The sequence below is a fragment of the Bufo gargarizans genome, chromosome 7, assembly GCF_014858855.1.
Source record: "Bufo gargarizans isolate SCDJY-AF-19 chromosome 7, ASM1485885v1, whole genome shotgun sequence".
In the NCBI taxonomy this organism is placed as follows: Eukaryota; Metazoa; Chordata; class Amphibia; order Anura; family Bufonidae; genus Bufo; species Bufo gargarizans.
This window is the reverse complement of record NC_058086.1, coordinates 44,276,594-44,296,523: the sequence shown is the minus strand read 5'-3', so window position 1 is coordinate 44,296,523 and position 19,930 is coordinate 44,276,594. Positions and strand designations below refer to the sequence as shown.

The window sequence follows — 19,930 nt, the reverse complement described above, 5'->3', positions numbered from 1 at the left end:
TTTCTCACACGCGTGCAAAACGCATTACAATGTTTTGCACTCGCGCAGAAAAATCGTGCATTTTCCTGCAACGCTCCCACATCTTATCCAGGTAAAAAACACGACGCCCGTGTTAAAGAGGCCTGACTCCCATAAAAGTGAATGAAGCATTCTGAGAGTTGTAGTTTCTGAACAGCTGGAGCGCCGGAGGTTGCTGATCCCTGCTGTAGATTAAAGGCCGCAGATGTTTCCTTGCACAGATTTGAAATCCATGTTATGGAAACAAAAGAATAAGCGTCTTCTTTATTGTCCTTTCCACACTGAATGGGGTGAAAGCCGTGGGTGGATCTGCAGCAAGTGCAACTGAAAGTCCGTGGCGCAAATCTGAGGGTTAGGTAAAAATCCACCTTGTGAACATACGCCTATATGTATATTATATGTATATGATTAGTTTGCTATTGTAAGTCTATTATAAATATTATCAGTGATATAGGCTCAGATCCTTTAAGAAAAAATAACATTAGTGATTGTGAAAATACTGATTTTTCTTGTTCCCCGCACATTGTGTCTTCATCCACGTCCTCTCCCATTCCTTGGTTGACCTGATGGATATTTAACTTTCTTTTCAACTGTAAATAATACATGACTATGTAATATGTATACTATTAGTTTCTAATACATCTATTAGATAGATATTGGATAGATAGATAATAGATAGATGTACCGTATATCAGTTATTGTATGTGTATTATTAGTATGTTATTTTAAGTTATTTTAAGTTGATAAATAGATGATAGATAGATATTATTGATCTGTTATTAGATGCTTATTCTCAGTCTCTTATTATGTGTATTATTAGCCTCTGATTATTACTGTTTTATATGTATATTCTTAGAGTGTTATATAGTAATTGTTAACAGTCTCTTATTATTAGGGTATTAAATAATTAGTCTGCTTTTTATGCCTATTATCAGTCTACCACATATATATGATTAATCTGATATTATAAGTCTATTGGGTATGTTATACTTTCATTACATGTCTTTTTTCCCTTTTAAGTGAAGGCAGTGCAGTCATTGAACATGTACGCCCTGAACAGCACTGTACTTGCAGTGTGGAAAATGTCTCCAGTGTCGTATGATCTTCTAGGGTTTGTTCTGGAATGGAGGAACCTCAGAGGAAGATCACCAATGCGCTGGACCTACATTCCTCCCAATGCCAGCAGATATTACATTGATGGTATGTGGAAGCATACAGTTTTAGACAATCTCTGTAGACAAGACATCTGTACTGCTAGGTGTAATATGGGATCACCTAGCTTGACACATTGTAGCAAACCATCAGCTGTGTCAGCAGGGGAAAGTCAGCCAAAACTGAATGTCTTAGAAAACCATACCAATTAACTAAATTGCTTTATATATTAATCCACAGCCATACAGTGCCTTGCAAAAGTATTCACCCCCCTTGACTTTTTTTGTGTTTTGGTGCCTCACAACCTGGAATTCCATCATGTAATTACAGAACATGCCGACAACTTTGAAGATGTTTTTTTTTTTTTTTATTGTGAAGCAAACAACAAATAGGACAAAATAACAGAAAACGTCAATATGCATAACTATTCACCCCCCTAGAGTCAATACTTTGTAGAGCCACCTTTTGCGGCAATCACAGCTCCAAGTCACTTTGGATAAGTCTCTATGAGCAGTTGCCACATCTGACCACTGGGATTTTTGCCCGTTCCTCCTTGCAGAACTGCTCCAGCTCCTTCTGGTTGGATGTTTCTGCTTGTGAACAGCAATCTCTAAGTCTGACCACAGATGTTCTATTGGATTGAGATCTGGGCTGTGACTCGGCCATTCCAACACATTTACATGTTTCCCCTTAGACCCCTCAAGTGTTGCTTTAGCCGTGTGTTCAGGGTCATTGTCCTGCTGGAAGGTGAGCCTCCGTCCTGGCCTCAGATCACGCACAGAGTGGGACAGGTTCTGCTGAAGGATATCCCTGTATTTAGCACCATCCATCTTTCCCTCAACTCTAACCAGTTTCCCAGTCCCATCCCACCAGTATGATGCTGCCACCACCATGTCTCACTGTGGGGATGGTGATCTTTGGGTGATGTGATGTGTTGAGTTTGCACCAGATATAGCGTTTTCTTTGATGGACGAAAAGTAAAATTTTCATCTCCTCAGACCAGAGCACCTTCCTCCATACATTTTGGGAGTCTCCGACAGGCCTTTTCGTAAACTCACAACGCGCCTTATTGTTTTTAGCTGAAAGTAATGGCTTTCTTCTGGCCACTCTGCCATAAAGCCCAACTCTATGGAGCATACGGCTTATTGCCGTCCTCTGTACAGATCCTCCAGTCTCTGCTGTGTAACTCTGCAGCTCCTCCAAGGTTACCTTAGGTCTCTGTGCTGCCTCTGATTAATGCCCTCCTTGCCCGGTCTGTGAGTTTTGGTGGGCGGCCGTCTCTTGGCTGGTTTGCTGCTGTGCCGTGTTCTTTCCATTTGGTTATGATAGATTTGATGGTGCTCCTGGGGGTCATCAAAGATTGGGATAATTTTTTTATAACCTAACCCTGACTTGTACTTCTCAACGACATTGTCCCTTACTTGTTTGGAGAGTTCCTTGGTCTTCATGGCAGTGTTTGGTTAGTGATGCCTCTTGCTTAGGTCTTGCAAAAAAGGTGTGTATATGTAATGACAAATCATGTGACACTTAGATTGCACACAGGTGACATCATTTCACAAATGATGTGACTTCTGAAAGTAATTGGTTGCATCAGAGCTTTTTATGGGCTTCCTAAGGCTACTTTCACACTAGCGTTTTTTAAATCCGGCGTTCAATTCCTACACCGGAACTGCCCACCGGATCCGGAAAAATGTGTGAAAACGGATTACATTTGAATCCTGATCAGGATTTTGATCACAATGAAAAAATGCATTGGAAAAAACGGATCCGCCATTTATGGACTTTAACTTTTTTTCACATTTTTCGGGTTTAACATGCAAAAGCCAGATCCGGTTTGACTGACCACACGGCGCTGGATCCGGCATTAATGCAAGTCAATGGGAAAAAGGCCTGATCCGGCGTTCAGTCAAAGTGTTCAGGATTTTTGGCCGGAGGTAAAAATACAATATGCTACGGTTTTCTGAAAAGCCTGATCAGTCAAAAAGACTGAACTGAAGACATCCTGATGCATCCTGAATGGATTTCTCTCCATTCAGAATGCATTAGGATAAAACTGATCAGTTTTTTTCCGGATTTGAGCCCCTAGGACGGAATTCAGCGCCGGAAAAGAAAAACGCTAGTGTGAAAGTACCCTAACAAAGGCGGTGAATACTTACGCACAGGCCAATTTTCTATTTCTAAACAATAGTTTATTTATATATTTTTAGCATTTCACTTCACCAACTTAGACTATTATGTTCTGATCCATCACGTAAAACTCAGATTAACAAAACATTGAACTTAAAGCTGTAATGTAACTAAACACAAAAAAAGTCAAGGGGTGAATACTTTTGCAAGAAACTGTATATGCAGTAATTTAGTGAAATTGGATCATGCTGTTATTTGTGTTTTACAGACCAATTCTATACTATAGAGAAATACCAGTTTAGCCTGACTCCAGTCTTTTCAGAAGGTGTCGGCAGCCCTCACATCACATATGAATTTTCCAAAGGTAAATTTGTTTTTGTACAAACTGATGCATAATTTCTGGTAAACCACAAAGTACAGTAACATGCAGGTAATTCAATCACAGATCAAGAATTTCTGATTGGCTGTCACATGTTGACAGTACTACTACAAAAAAAAACACAAGACAGCCAGAAACTGAACAAAGACAGGCAAATACTGTATAACACTCCTCAAGTGAAAAATAAAATAAAAGTGCTAGTAGCAAGTTTTGTGTCAGTATTATTTTTGGACAGGATTTCTCAAAAGGACACTTTAATATGACACTGCACCCTATGTACAGTAGTGTTGAGCGCGAATATTCGAATATCGAATTTTTTTCGTGAATATTTCGAATATAGTGATATAAATTCGATATTTCGAATATTCGTTTTTTTTTTGTTTTTTTTTATTATTGTTATATTTTTTTCTTTCCCACTTCCCTAAAGTTGTTCTTACCTGTCCTTTGGATTCCTGGCTTCCTGGCTGCTCCAGTCAGTGCCCGTTGCCGCTTCTGCCGACTTCCATGCTCATGGAGCGTCCCCATCACCATGGGAACATCTCCATATACTAGAATGTACTGTCGGATTTGAGAATTACGTTGAAATCGCAATTCGATTATTTCAAGTTATAATAATCGAATTTCGATTTTAACTTAGCACTGCTATATGCCATATTAGGCTAACTAATATGGCATATAGCAGTGCTAAGTTAAAATCGAAATTCGATTATTATAACTTGAAAAAATCGAATTGCGATTTCAACGTAATTCTCAAATCCGACAGTACATTCTAGTATATGGAGTCGTTCCCATGGTGATGGGGACGCTCCATAAGCATGGAATATGGCTTCAATGGCTTGGTAGAATTAGCGAATTGACGAATATATTCGTTATATTCCACAAAACGAATATAACGAATGTATTCGTCATATTCCACAAAACGAAGATAACAAAGTATTCTGCATCTTCATTTTAGCTACCTATTCATCAATTTCGCTAATTCTAGCAATGATATAGGAAAGTTTACTATAGAGACAGCTAAGTATAATTCGCTATGCGATTATATGACTGCTTTTTTTTATAAATAGTATAATTATAATAATTATCAGGTATTATAATTATTCTATTTATTTAAAAAAAAAGCAGTCATATAATCGCATAGCGAATTAAACTTAGCTGTCTCTATAGTCAACTTTCCTATATCATTGCTAGAATTAGCGAAATTGATGAATAGGTAGCTAAAATGAAGATGCAGAATACTTCGTTATCTTCGTTTTGTGGAATATGACGAATACATTCGTTATATTCGTTTTGTGGAATATGACGAATACATTCGTTATATTCGTTTTGTGGAATATAACGAATATATTCGTCAATTCGCTAATTCTACCAAGCCATTGAAGCCATATTCCATGCTTATGGAGCGTCCCCATCACCATGGGAACGACTCCATATACTAGAATGTACTGTCGGATTTGAGAATTACGTTGAAATCGCAATTCGATTTTTTCAAGTTATAATAATCGAATTTCGATTTTAACTTAGCACTGCTATATGCCATATTAGTTAGCCTAATATGGCATATAGCAGTGCTAAGTTAAAATCGAAATTCGATTATTATAACTTGAAAAAATCGAATTGCGATTTCAATAGGAGAGTAGCCTTTAAGTTAAAATCGAAATTCGATTATTTAAATCGCATATTAATCGCGATAACAAGAATAATGACGAATATTCGATTTCGACGAATATAAAACGAATATTCTATCGAATATTCGCGAATTTCGTCAAAATCGAATATGGCACCTGCCGCTCATCACTAATGTACAGTACAAGAATATACCTACTATAATACTGTTCCTATGTACAAGAATATAACTACTATAATACTGCCTCCTATGTACAAGAATATAACTACTATAATACTGCCTCCTATGTACAAGAATATAACTACTATAATACTGTTCCTATGTACAAGAATATAACTACTATAACACTGCTCCTATGTACAAGAATATAACTACTATAATACTGTTCCTATGTACAAGAATATAACTACTATAATACTGCTCCTATATACAAGCATATAACTACTATAATACTGCTATGCACAAGAGTATAATTACTATAATACTGCTCCTATGTACAAGAATATAACTACTATGGGGGGCGGAGCCGAGCCACGCTGCTGAATGGCCGCACGAGCTTGAGCTCCTCCAGCAGCCCGGCTCATTTGCCCTAATTAAGCATATAATTTCGCCTTATTATGGGGAAACCTGGCAAGGACAAGGTCAGAGGAAGCACAGAGACGACTCCGAGGCACTCCAAACAGCCAGAAATGGAGAAGTTTCTCCGGAAAACGCCGCGGCTTGTGGCACAGAAAGGCCCCAATATGGCGGAGTCTGCTGCTCATGACTCCGATGCCGGAGACCTCTCAGATGCGTGCAGCGGATCCGACATCTCTGACAGGAGACCCAGAGACCCACCGATTTCAGAGCGGACTCTCCGACGGGTCCTGGAATCAGCCCTCTCGCCCATCAAGCAAGACCTATCCGACATAAAAGATGACCTAAGGCACTTAGGCCAGAGGGTGGTTGCGCTAGAAACAGCGCAGGAATCCATCATGGCGTATGAAGGCAAAGCCTCGGAGGCGCTGGCGGCCCATAGGGCCTTACTGAATGATGCTTTTTTAAAGCTGGAGGACCAGGAGAACCGCAGCCGTAGGCGCAATATTCGATTCCGCGGTTTACCTGAATCGATAGCGGCGGAGGCCCTGCCGACAATGGCGCGCGAAATTTTCTCCATGCTGCTAGGCCCGGATAGAGCGGAGGGTATCGTGGTGGAGCGGATACACCGGGCGCTGCGGCCCAGGCCTAAGCCGCAAGAGCCCCCTCGAGACATCATCTGCGGCTTGTTGAGCTACGTGGACACTGCGGCCCTCTTGAAGAGGCAAAGAGAAATGGAGACACTCGAATATGAAGGTACGCCATTTCAGATGTACCAAGATTTGGCGCCATCGACTCTGGCGAAGCGACGCCTGCTAAAGCCCCTTCTGGATGTCCTGAGAAAATCGTCAACGCCATTTCGGTGGCTATATCCCTTTGGGCTTGCTGTATCCAGAAACGGTAAAGTACTTACCATACGATCCCCTGCCGATCTTGCTTCAGTCTGGAACTCTCTGGATGTCCCTCCTGTGGAGATCCCCTCCTGGCTGCCGGCCGACCAGGATGGCCCCTTACCAGTCCCGCCGCGGATCTCGGCCTGGCAGAAGGCCTCATCGGGCCGACCGGAGCGCCCGAATCGTGGCAAGGCGGACAGGGCCCCCACCTGATTTCTGCTAACCTTTTTCTTTCAGAATAAGTTTATGGGCCTGAGGTTTTATTTTTCCCCTATGGTTATGGGGATATCTGTTTTGCATCCTTTGTCCTGCATTCCTCAGTTTCCACATGTCCAGGGGAGATCCTGACCTATTTTTCTGGTTTTGGGGCCAGAGCTGTTTTCTTCCATATTGACGGATGGGAATATGATGTTATGAGGAACTGCAATACCTCTTTATTATATGCTGAACGTTATCTCTGAACTGAGAACTTTGATCCCCACATGCAGGGTAATGACCGGAGCGTTACCGGTGCTGGATATGTTTTTTGTTGTTGGTCTCTTTTTATTACAGACCATAGGGTGCTTTACCTGCCCCCTCGCCAATCCAACCCTGTCTTGGATGGTGATGGGTGAAGCACTCACTCTTTTTCAGATGGATATTCTGTCTGCGCTGGCTCATTGCCAGTTTCACATGTTGGTTGTTCTGTTTTTTTTACTTTTTATTCCTTTTTACCTTCCCCCCCCTTTCCCTCATATTCCTTGCTCTGCTCGCATATTCTATGCGCTATTTAATACTTTCCTGGGTATCTGGTACTATTTCTCTCATGAACGTATGTTGATATGTCGTCCATTGTAGTCGCCTCCCTAAATGTTCATGGGCTGAACGAGCCATGCAAACGGTCTCAAATTATCTCTCTTCTCCTGAGGGATAAAGTCTCAGTTGCTTTTCTGCAGGAGACTCATTTTAGGACAGGTAGAATCCCCAACCTCCCCCCTAAGAAATTTGTTCAGTGGTTCCATAGCACGAATGATTCAGCCAGTAGAGGAGTTAGTGTGGCTATGCACAAAAATCTACCATTCAAGCACACCGCTACCTCAGCGGACCCTGAGGGACGGTACATTTTTGTAAAGGGTGTTTTAAGCGACTCACCGGTTACATTCGCCAATCTATATGCGCCTAATAGAGGCCAAGTACTATGGCTCGTTCAGACCCTTGACCTACTGGCGTCTTTCTCTGATGGACTGTTAGTTTTAGGGGGCGACTTCAATGTTGCCCTGGAACCGGCGGTGGATACCTCCGTGGGCAGACCGTCTGTGTCCTACAGGCTTTTGAAAAGGCTTAAATCTTCCCTACGAAAATTGAAGGTCAGGGATGTGTGGCGTACTTTGAATCCCAGTGGCAGGGATTATACATATTATTCACATGCCAAGTCGTCCTTCCATAGGTTGGATTACCTGTTCTTGTCTGACTCGCACATACGCAATGTCTCTGGAGCCCGGATTGGTAGTATCACGTTATCCGATCACGCGCATGTTATTATTAATTTCTCCCTGTCTGGACCACTCAGAAAAGAACGTTTATGGCGTCTCAACGACACCTTGATTTTGGATCCCACCCACGCTTGCAAAATTAAGAAGTCGATTTCTGAGTTTTTCAAACTTAATGATACACCTGACTCCCCTCCTTCTCCTTCCATATTATGGGAATCCCATAAGGTAGTAATTAGGGGGGAACTTATTGCGTTAGGAGCTCATGTGAAGAAACAGAGGACGCTGGCCTTAGATACCGTACTAGCAGACATTGCTCGCCTTGAATTCTCTCACAAGGAGACACAGGCCAAGCGCTGTTTGAAGGATCTTACTGAGGCTAGAGTACGCTTGAGAAATCTATTAAATGTCACCTCTGCTAAGCTGGTCCTGCGCTCACGTTTTAAGGCGTACGCACATGGAGATAGAGGAAACAGACTGATGTCGGCGATTGCCAAGAAGCAGTTCTCTGACTCCTTTGTTTCCTCTATTAAGGACTCCAAAGGCAAGACACATAAGTCTACTCCTGATATTGCCAAGGCATTCTGCGCCTTCTATGAAGCCTTATATAACTTACCCACCCCTGGGGGGTCCACTACGGGTGACCTTTCAGAGGCAACAGATAAGTTTTTACAGACACTAGACCTTCCCTCTATATCCTCAACCAAGGCGTCCCAGCTTACTAGGCCCATTACTGATTCTGAGATTCTGAAGGTGCTCGCGTCCATTCCCTCGGGCAAAAGCCCGGGCCCAGACGGTTTCTCTATCACATATTATAAGTCCTTTAAGGACGTTTTAATCCCCCGCTTCAGGGATTTGTGCAATTATCTTCTCTCTGGAGGTTCCCTGGCTCCTCACTCTTTATTGGCGCACATCACTGTCCTGCATAAGGAGAATAAGGATCCAACTTGTTGCAGTAACTACAGGCCGATCTCTTTGCTTAACTGTGATGTGAAGTGGTGGGCGAAGATTTTGGCTACAAGGCTTCAGGATGTTCTCCCTGACATTGTTCATGAAGATCAAGTTGGCTTTGTCCATGGCAGACAGGGGTCCGATAATACGGTACGGCTTCTTCATCTTGTAAATTGGGCCAAAAGATCCTCTAAGCCTTTGGTATTGGTTAGCACCGATGCAGAAAAGGCCTTCGACAGGGTCAGCTGGCACTATATGTCGCGGACCCTGTCGAGGTTTGGTCTTCCAGACCAATTCATTGCAGCCATTTATACCCTGTATTCGTCCCCCTCTGCCAGGGTCAAAGTCAACGGGGCATTGTCGCCCCCATTTCGCATCACTAACGGGACGAGGCAGGGTTGCCCCCTCTCTCCTGCACTATTCGTCTTGGTAATGGAGACCCTTCTGTGTAAAATAAGAGGGGATCCAGATATTAAAGGCCTTCAGATCGGCGTTTCTACACATGTTGCTGCAGCATTTGCGGATGACTTACTGGTCATGATCTCTAATCCTAAGGAGGCTTTACCCAAATTACTGACTATATTTGAGGACTTTGGATTTATATCCAATTTTAAAATTAATTATGGGAAATCCATGGCTCTTAACATCTCCTGCCCACAAGCGCTGATTAAGGTTATCAAGCGTGCCACTCCATTCACTTGGGCCTCCAGAGACATTGTGTATTTGGGGACTCACATATCGGCCAATGTACAGGACCTGGCTTCCCTTAACTATATACCGCTTCTGAAAACTGTGCGTACGCATTTACAAAATTTGAAGCTTCCATTTGTGTCCTGGGTAGGGAGAAAGAACTACCTTAAGACCTTTATTCTTCCCAAATTTTTGTATTTGCTGCAAGTGCTTCCTATTTGGTTGCCAAACTCATATTTTACGGAAATACGGAGGATATTCACACGCTTCCTGTGGAACGGGAAATCTCCGCGTATAGCTTATTCGGTCCTCACGAGGGACAGAAGGTTTGGTGGTTTTGGGATGCCAGATGTGAAATTATATTATACTGCAGTACAGCTCTGTAGATGTGTGGCTATCATGACTCGTCATTCTGGTTCTCTTTGCTCCCGCCTTGAAAAGGTACTGTTCACGAACCAAGAACTACTTACTTTATGGGGCATTAGGCCTCTTTCGGCCAACCACTACTACTCCTCTCCGGTTTGGAAGGGTATGCTGGTTGAATGGTCCAAAATGGTTCAGTCTCGCATTTTTAATTTTCCTAACCCTAGTATGCCACTTAACTTGTTACAAAGCCACATCCACCCCTCTGTACTAAACCCCTCCGGGATTTGGTCTAAGCTCGCTGACATTCCTCTGCGGGATGTCCTTCTCCCGGATGGCAGTTTGAACTGGGACCCAGTGGTGGACCTCCCTGAGGTTAAAACTGCGCCTTTTTTCCACTTAGCAGATTTTAAACGAGACACTAAAAAGTGTACTGGGCCTTTTACAGGTAATAGTTCCCCCTCCTGGCTTGAAAAGAAGGTTTTGGCTACTAAACCTCCCCTTAGACAGTTATCCCAGATGTATAAAGAAATACTTTCTTCATTACCCCCAGAGCTACATTATGTGGTCTCCTGGGAGCGGGAGCTCTCCATGTCTCTTACGGAGCCGGAGAAGGCGTCCATCTTGTCCCACTCACACGGCTTCAGTCGCTGTGTGAGGATTCAAGAGAATTCATTTAAGCTTCTCAGTAGATGGTACAAAACACCCGAGTTCTTGCATAAATTAAACCCTGAGGTCCCTGAATCGTGTTGGAGATGTGGTACAGGTATTGGGTCTTTGTCGCATATTTGGTGGTTTTGTCACAAGATTCAACCGTTTTGGAAGTCAATTGAGTCAGTGGTCAACCAAATTTGCAAAACTAAGGTTTCGATAGATGCTAAACTGGTGCTTTTATGGTGCCCTAACAGCTCTCTATCTCCCTCTAAACATGACCTCCCCACGATGCTGCTTACAGCAGCTAAGTTACTTATTCCCTTTTTGTGGAAGAATGACTCCCCACCGACTCTTCTTATGTGGACCGACAAGGTAGACCAGATCTACCGTTTCAAGGGGCTTGCGCATTGGGAGACTAACTCACGCGCCCGCTTCTTAAAACTGTGGTCCCCATGGAAAGTTCATAGAAATTTTACATGATAGAGCAGAAGTTATCTCACTTCCTCGTTTCCCCCCCCCCTCCCTTTCCTCCCTCCTGATTGTCCCTTCCCCTTCTTCCCCTTTTACATTTTTATTTGGTGTTTCTTACTAACTATGACAAGATTGATTGTATTGTCTATGCATGATGTATATGCCAGATGAGCATTTGGAGATTTGTCATCACCACTGAAATGTCATGTATGGGCCTCGACCCTGATTTTTTGCTCTTTTTCAATAAAAAGAAATATGGTTAAGAATATAACTACTATAATACTGCTCCTATGTACAAGAATATAACTACTATAATACTGCTCCTATGTACAAGAATATATCTACTATAATACTGCTCCTATGTACAAGAATATAACTACTATAATACTTTGTCCTATGTACAAGAATATAACTACTATAATACTGCTATGTACAAAAGTATAATTACTATAATACTGCTCCTATGTACAAGAATATAACTACTATAATACTGCTATCTACAAAAGTATAATTACTATAACACTGCTCCTATGTACAAGAATATAACTACTGTAATACTGCTCCTATGTACAGGAATATAACTACTATAATACTGCTCCTATGTTCAAGAATATAACTACTATAATACTGCCCCTATGTACAGGAATATAACTAATATAATACTGCCTCCTATGTACAGGAATATAACTACTATAATACTGCCCCAATGTACAGGAATATAACTACTATAATACTGCTTCTATGTACAAGAATATAACTACTATAATACTGCCTCCTATGTACAGGAATATAACTACTATAATACTGCTCCGATGTACAAGAATATAACTACTATAATACTTTGTCCTATGTACAAGAATATAACTACTATAATACTGCTATGTACAAAAGTATAATTACTATAATACTGCTCCTATGTACAAAAATATAACTACTATAATACTGCTATCTACAAAAGTATAATTACTATAACACTGCTCCTATGTACAAGAATATAACTACTGTAATACTGCTCCTATGTACAGGAATATAACTACTATAATACTGCTCCTATGTTCAAGAATATAACTACTATAATACTGCCCCTATGTACAGGAATATAACTAATATAATACTGCCTCCTATGTACAGGAATATAACTACTATAATACTGCCCCAATGTACAGGAATATAACTACTATAATACTGCTTCTATGTACAAGAATATAACTACTATAATACTGCCTCCTATGTACAGGAATATAACTACTATAATACTGCCTGATTTCTCCTGATGTTTTACCAAACAAATTATAATAAATTATGCTGTTTGGAGATGTTTAGATTGTTGCAGATTTGACCTACTTTCTGTTCATTCCAGAGGACATTGATGAAATGAAGAATAATACAGGCTTCTACATTATTTTACCCGTGATTACTGCAACATCTTTTCTGCTGGTGATAACTTTTGCAATATCACATCAAAGGTATTTTTCTAATAATTTAAAAGCAAATATTTGATGTACTATATATAAGAACAAAAAATTGGGCAGCACTCCAGAAAATAAAGTAAAAAGAAAATGTATTCACCCATAAAGCAATGCAAGTTTCGGCTCAGTGCTAGAGCCTTCCTCAAGCGATATATACAGTACAGACCAAAAGTTTGGACACACCTTCTCATTCAAAGAGTTTTCTTTATTTTCATGACTATGAAAATTGTAGATTCACACTGAAGGCATCAAAACTATGAATTAACACATGTGGAATTATATACATAACAAAAAAGTGTGAAACAACTGAAAATATGTCATATTCTAGGTTCTTCAAAGTAGCCACCTTTTGCTTTGATTACTGCTTTGCACACTCTTGGCATTCTCTTGATGAGCTTCAAGAGGTAGTCACCTGAAATGGTCTTCACTTCACAGGTGTGCCCTGTCAGGTTTAATAAGTGGGATTTCTTGCCTTATAAATGGGGTTGGGACCATCAGTTGCGTTGTGGAGAAGTCAGGTGGATACACAGCTGATAGTCCTACGGAATAGACTGTTAGAATCTGTATTATGGCAAGAAAAAAGCAGCTAAGTAAAGAAAAATGAGTGGCCATCATTACTTTAAGAAATTAAGGTCAGTCAGTCCGAAAAATTGGGAAAACTTTGAAAGTGTCCCCAAGTGCAGTCACAAAAACCATCAAGCGCTACAAAGAAACTGTCTCCCATGCGGACCGCCCCAGGAAAGGAAGACCAAGAGTCACCTCTACTGCGGAGGATAAGTTCATCCGAGTCACCAGCCTCAGAAACCGCAGGTTAACAGCAGCTCAGATTAGAGACCAGGTCAATGCCACCCAGAGTTCTAGCAGCAGACACATCTCTAGAACAACTGCTAAGAGGAGACTGTGTGAATCAGGCCTTCATGGTAGAATATCTGCTAGGAAACCACTGCTAAGGACAGGCAACAAGTAGAAGAGACTTGTTTGGGCTAAAGAACACAAGGAATGGACATTAGACCAGTGGAGATCTGTGCTTTGGTCTGATGAGTCCAAATTTGAGATCTTTGGTTCCAACCACCGTGTCTTTGTGCGACGCAGAAAAGGTGAACGGATGGACTCTACATGCCTGGTTCCCACCGTGAAGCATGGAGGAGGAGGTGTGATGGTGTGGGGGTGCTTTGCTGGTGACACTGTTGGGGATTTATTCAAAATTGAAGGCATACTGAACCAGCATGGCTACCACAGTATCTTGCAGCGGCATGCTATTCCATCCGGTTTGCGTTTAGTTGGACCATCATTTATTTTTCAACAGGACAATGACCCCAAACACACCTCCAGGCTGTGTAAGGGCTATTTGACCATGAAGGAGAGTGATGGGGTGCTGCGCCAGATGACCTGGCCTCCACAGTCACCGGACCTGAACCCAATCGAGATGGTTTGGGGTGAGCTGGACCGCAGAGTGAAGGCAAAAGGGCCAACAAGTGCTAAGCATCTCTGGGAACTCCTTCAAGACTGTTGGAAGACCATTTCAGGTGACTGCCTCTTGAAGCTCATCAAGAGAATGCCAAGAGTGTGCAAAGCAGTAATCAAAGCAAAAGGTGGCTACTCAGAATATGACATATTTTCAGTTGTTTCACACTTTTTTTTGTTATGTATATAATTCCACATGTGTTAATTCATAGTTTTGATGCCTTCAGTGTGAATCTACAATTTTCATAGTCATGAAAATAAAGAAAACTCTTTGAATGAGAAGGTGTGTCCAAACTTTTGGTCTGTACTGTATATATATATATACTGCAAGAGAATTTAGACTAGAACCTTCAGAATCACAGGTGCATATCCATGAAGCAAAAATAAATATAAAAAACTAAATGGCTGCACACCATTATACATACAAACAATAGAGCTTAGAAATCAGGGTCATTCTAGATAAAAGTTGTACAATACCGACTATAAATGAGTTCATGGAAGCTCTTAGCGCACATATTTGCTCAAACAAGTGTCGGGCCCATCTACCAGGCGTCAAGGTGGCTTCCGCAGATGGGTCCCTAACACTAAATATACTGCCTCTCTTTGGACTTACTTAAGCCTACAATATTATATAATAGTAAGTCCAAAGAGAGGCAGTATATTTAGTGTTAGGGACCCATCTGCGGAAGCCACCTTGACGCCTGGTAGATGGGCCCGACACTTGTTTGAGCAAATATGTGCGCTAAGAGCTTCCATGAACTCATTTATAGTCGGTATTGTACAACTTTTATCTAGAATGACCCTGATTTCTAAGCTCTATTGTTTGTATGTATAATGGTGTGCAGCCATTTTGTTTTTTATAAATATGTTATATATATATATATATATATATATATATATATATAGTAATATACATACATATATATCACTGATATTTTTGTTTGAGTTGGTGCATTTAAAGGGCATCTGTCAGCAGTTTTGTACCTATGACATTGGCTGACCTGTTACATGTGCACTTGGCAGCTGAAGACATCTGTGTTGGTCCCATATTTATATGTGCCCACATTGCTGAGAAAAATGAGGCCAGCAGTCATTGCAGTAACATCCATCAATGCTGGATCCAGAGAGCTCCTGCAGGCTCCTGAGGTTTTCTGAGATATTTTCACTGAGGACCTATCGTCTGAGCGGTGGAGGTCCGACACCCGGGAACCTCTTGAGCAGGAGACCACCCAATCAGCTGTTTGAGAAGGCACTAACGCTCGCAGTACCACCGCAGCCTTCTCGCAGCTTCCCTAGGCGATGTGATGTCACATTCATCGGCCACATGGACTAGGCGCAGCTCAGCCCTGTTTGAGTGAATGGGGCTGAGCTGCGACACCACGCACGGCCACCATACAATGTACGGCTTCCTTGCTGTCTTACATTTAGACCATTTTCTATGCCTAAAACAGGCGGCCGACCGGTCCACTTCCCCGCCCATACCACAGCCACGATTTTAAACCTGACGTGAGTGGGGCAAAGTCGCAGATAGCGGCACAACTAACCTTTGCCCGCCATCTGTACCTGAAATATGCCTAATTTAGGCACATTTCAGATTAGTAAATGATCTGCTATATGTCTGATTTTCTGATTCCATTAAATGATGGGTAACCCCTTTAAATAGAAAACGATGACTCCTTATGAATCACTATGTGTTGTATTTCAGAATGAAGCGATTGTTCTGGAAGGAGGTGCCCAACCCCAAGTACTGCTCCTGGGCTCAAGGAGTCAATTTTCAAAAGGTTAGTTTGTCTGCATCAGTCGAGTTGTTTTTGTCGGAGCCTTTACAAATAGAAAGTCTTCCGAAAAATCATATTAGGGTACTGAACATAAATCATCCATCAGTGACATGGGCCTTCCCCTAATCTAGTTACTGTACAGCATTTATTTGTGTTTCCCGGCAAGTGCAAGCTTTACTAAGAATAAGTCATTGCGTTTTTGTCCAGCCAGATACATTAGAAAACCTTTTCATGAAGCATCGACAACACCTGGCGCACAATTTCTCATTTATCTTAGAACCAGAGGCTATTTTTGAAAACCTGAATATCGATAAAGGATGGGAGAAAGAAAACATTGACAATGTCTTGATAGTTGACCGGCTGACGGACGACCACGATTCTGCATGCACCACCAGCCATTTCGGCAGCAGCTTCACATATGCGGTTGAACCTGATATTTCCATCTACGGAGATAGCTCGTGCCAATCCAGTGTAAAATATGCAACCATAATCGGCAACCCTCAACAAAGCAAGCAATGCACCAAAGACAGGAAAATTAGCCTCAGCTCCGGAGATGGATGTATCTTGAGAAACAATTCTATCGTTATCGGGAATCTAGAAGACAAGAAACAGGCATTGCTCATCATGGCGGGATTACATACAAAGGAGCCCAACATGACGTCTTCAAACTCTACCGTATCATCTGAAGGATTTTCCGAGCCTACTGACCAGGAGGAAAGTTTTGAAGGCGACAGCCCTGAGAGAAATCTCTATTACTTGGGTCTGGATTCCAACCAAAATAACGAACGGGACAATTATTTCTCAAAAAATCCCTTGGTGACCTACCACATCCAGGAAAACATATCCTATCAGGAGCTGGACTTTAGGAGAGAGAAGTCTTCCAAGCTCATAGAAAATGACTATGGGCATCCGGGTTTTCTGAAGAGAACGTTGCGTCCCTATGTGCCACAGTTTCAGATCCAGTCTTCAGATGACACAGAAGTGTTTGATATGTGTACGTGATACATTGTCTATAAGGCATTGAGCACAATCAGAATGTGAAAAGATGACCTTTTAATAGGGGTGGAGTAAGTGCTTGGGTTACGCCCCAGAGGAGCATAAGCCCCATTGGCCTTCCCTTGAGCTTCACTTGGGTGGTGAAACCTAGTGGTGGATCCCTACCTAAAATTTTTAGAGGAGCAGATTACTATGTACGTTACTTACAGTTGGCCAATTGGTTGAATGTGATGTCACTGCATCTTGGTTGGGACATCACCAATCCTTGCCTGGGGGTCCAGCTGCAGCCAGTACAGGACATGTGATGCATTTGTGGGAAGCAGAGACATTATTCTGTTATGAAGCATATTCTACATGGAACAAATTGCATGTTCCATGCATCGTAGGGGTCTCAATGTACCTTATCTCGTGTTTCCAAACCGTGCTTGAAATACATTAAAACACACACCACGTTTTTAACGGTAGCTTACAGCTTAAAAGGGTTATGTTCCTTTAAAAATTTAGCACAATTGATTTTATATTGAACATAACCTTTTTTCTTTTCATCAGCACTTAGCCTCTGCTTCAGTGATAGGAATACTGTGCTTCCTCTGGGATTACTATGGTAATGATATTCTGCTTGCTCTGGGATTGCCATGGTAATGTTATTCTGCTTGCTCTGGCATTGCCATGGTAATGTTATTCTGCTTGCTCCGACATTGCCATGGTAATGTTATTCTGCTTGCTCCGGCATTGCCATGGTAATGTTGTTCTGCTTGCTCTGGCATTGCCATGGTAATGTTATTCTGCTTGCTCTGGCATTGCCATGGTAATGTTGTTATGCTTGCTCTGTCATTGCCATGGTAATGTTGTTCTGCTTGCTCTGGCATTGCCATGGTAATATTACAGGGGTTGTGTTATCTTAGGCATTGGTGGCATACCTCTAGGATATACCATCAATGTCAGATAGGTGTGGGTCCCACCGCTCTAGAATTGGGTCCCTAAAGTGAACGAGAGCACACCGCGCATGCATGGCTGCTCTCCAATCACTTCTAGGGGAGTTCCTAAAATAGCCAAGAGAGCATGCTCAGCTATTTTCAGAAGCTTCATGGAAGTAAATGGAAAGCGCACCGCACATGCCCGGCTATGGGATTCACGGAAATAGCTGAACCGGCGCTTGACTATTTTCAGAATTCTTATAAAAGTGAATAGAGGGTGGCTTCGATTGCACAGTTCGCTCTTGTTCACTTTGGGGCCACATTCTAGAGACAGGTGGGGCCCACACCGTCTGTTACTGCAGCTCACAATAACTCAGTCTCATTTAAATGAATGGAGCTGAGCTGCAGTACCAGCCTCAGCCACAACCATATATATAGCGCTGTACCTGGAGCACTCACTTCATTCAGCTGAGGTGGACTGAGGGAAGTCAGCCCCCTATGATCAGATTCTGATGGGTATTACAGTCCCAGTAAACCTTCACTGGTTACATTACTGCTTGCTCTGACAACTGTTGCCATCAACAAGCAAACTGATATTCTTTTAATGGACTTCCTGTCAGGTGAGCTTTACTCTTGAATGTGTTCTTGGGAATGGAGATCACATGACAGGATGTCCATGCAGGGCCGATGCAAGGATTTTTGCCGCCCTAGGCAAAGATCCATTTTGCCGCCCCCTCATGTCACTCACTCACTGACAGACACACACACACACACACACTGACAGACAGACACACACTCAGACACTCACTGAATGACGTACACAGAAACTCACTGACAGACAGACAGACAGACACTCACTGACAGACCGACAGACACTCACTGACAGACACACACTCACTCACTGACAGACACACACTCACTCACTGACAGACACACACTCAGACACTCACTGAATGACGTACACAGAAACTCACTGACAGACAGACATACACTCACTGACAGACAGACACTCACTGACAGACAGACACTCACTGACAGACACACACTCAGACACTCACTGGATGACGTACACAGAAACTCACTGACAGACAGACATACACTCACTGACAGACATACACTCACTGACAGACAGACACTCACTGACAGACAGACACTCACTGACAGACAGACATACACTCACTGACAGACAGACACCCACTCACTGACAGACAGACACTCACTCACTGACAGACATACACCTACCCACTGAAACACACACACACACAGAAACTCACTGACCGACAGACATCCACTCACTGACATACACTCACTCACTGACATACACACACAGACACTCAATGACAGACACACATACATTTACTGACAGAAAGACAGACATACATACACTTACTCACTGACATAAATACACAGGCAGACACTCACTCAGTTCCTTAGTCCTCCAGCACGCCGTTTAGTATGCCGGGGCCGGAATGACGTCATATTCCGACATCACAGAGGGCGCCCGAGGGAGGAGTGGGGCTGCTAGAACAGCCTCCCTTGCCGCCCGCCTCCTCTCCTCTGGTAATTTACTGGCAGAGCAGGCACCTGCCATCAGGGTAAGCAGATGCCTGCTCTGCCATATTTAAGAAGGACCTCCACCTCCTGGCCCCCCTGTAACGGCGCTGGGGGCGGCTCAAGAGCCGCTCGCCCAGGGCTGCAGCCCCAGTCAGGGGGAGCCCACCAGGTTCCCCTATATGGTTGCGCCGGCCCTGTATCAATGCAGAGTCTGTTATGCTACTATGGCAACCCCAGAGCAAGCATAAAGCTAAGGCCAATCTATGTAGTAGGAACCAGTAACACATTAATGTGCAATGGGCCTCATGTGCTAATAACCAAATGCCAGAAAATTGGCGGCACTATGAAGAAACGGATAACAATCATATTAAAACAACGCATA

General features: G+C 42.6%; 1 protein-coding gene across 6 annotated transcripts in view; it reads left to right on the top strand.

The window, feature by feature from the left end:
- The window catches only part of LEPR (leptin receptor), a 93,991-nt gene extending 75,185 nt beyond the window's left edge, over nucleotides 1-18,806 (top strand). For 5 of the 6 annotated variants that reach the window (XM_044302143.1, XM_044302142.1, XM_044302146.1 and 2 more), the window contains exons 15-19: nucleotides 1,039-1,218; nucleotides 3,566-3,661; nucleotides 12,731-12,836; nucleotides 16,009-16,084; nucleotides 16,289-18,806. In XM_044302143.1, the coding sequence (XP_044158078.1) occupies nucleotides 1,039-1,218; nucleotides 3,566-3,661; nucleotides 12,731-12,836; nucleotides 16,009-16,084; nucleotides 16,289-17,083 (1,253 nt within the window). In that variant the 3' untranslated portion in view covers nucleotides 17,084-18,806. The remainder of the gene's footprint in view (nucleotides 1-1,038; nucleotides 1,219-3,565; nucleotides 3,662-12,730; nucleotides 12,837-16,008; nucleotides 16,085-16,288) is intronic. The other variant, XM_044302147.1, reaches the window with a different exon arrangement.
- Nucleotides 18,807-19,930: the final 1,124 nt, after the last annotated feature.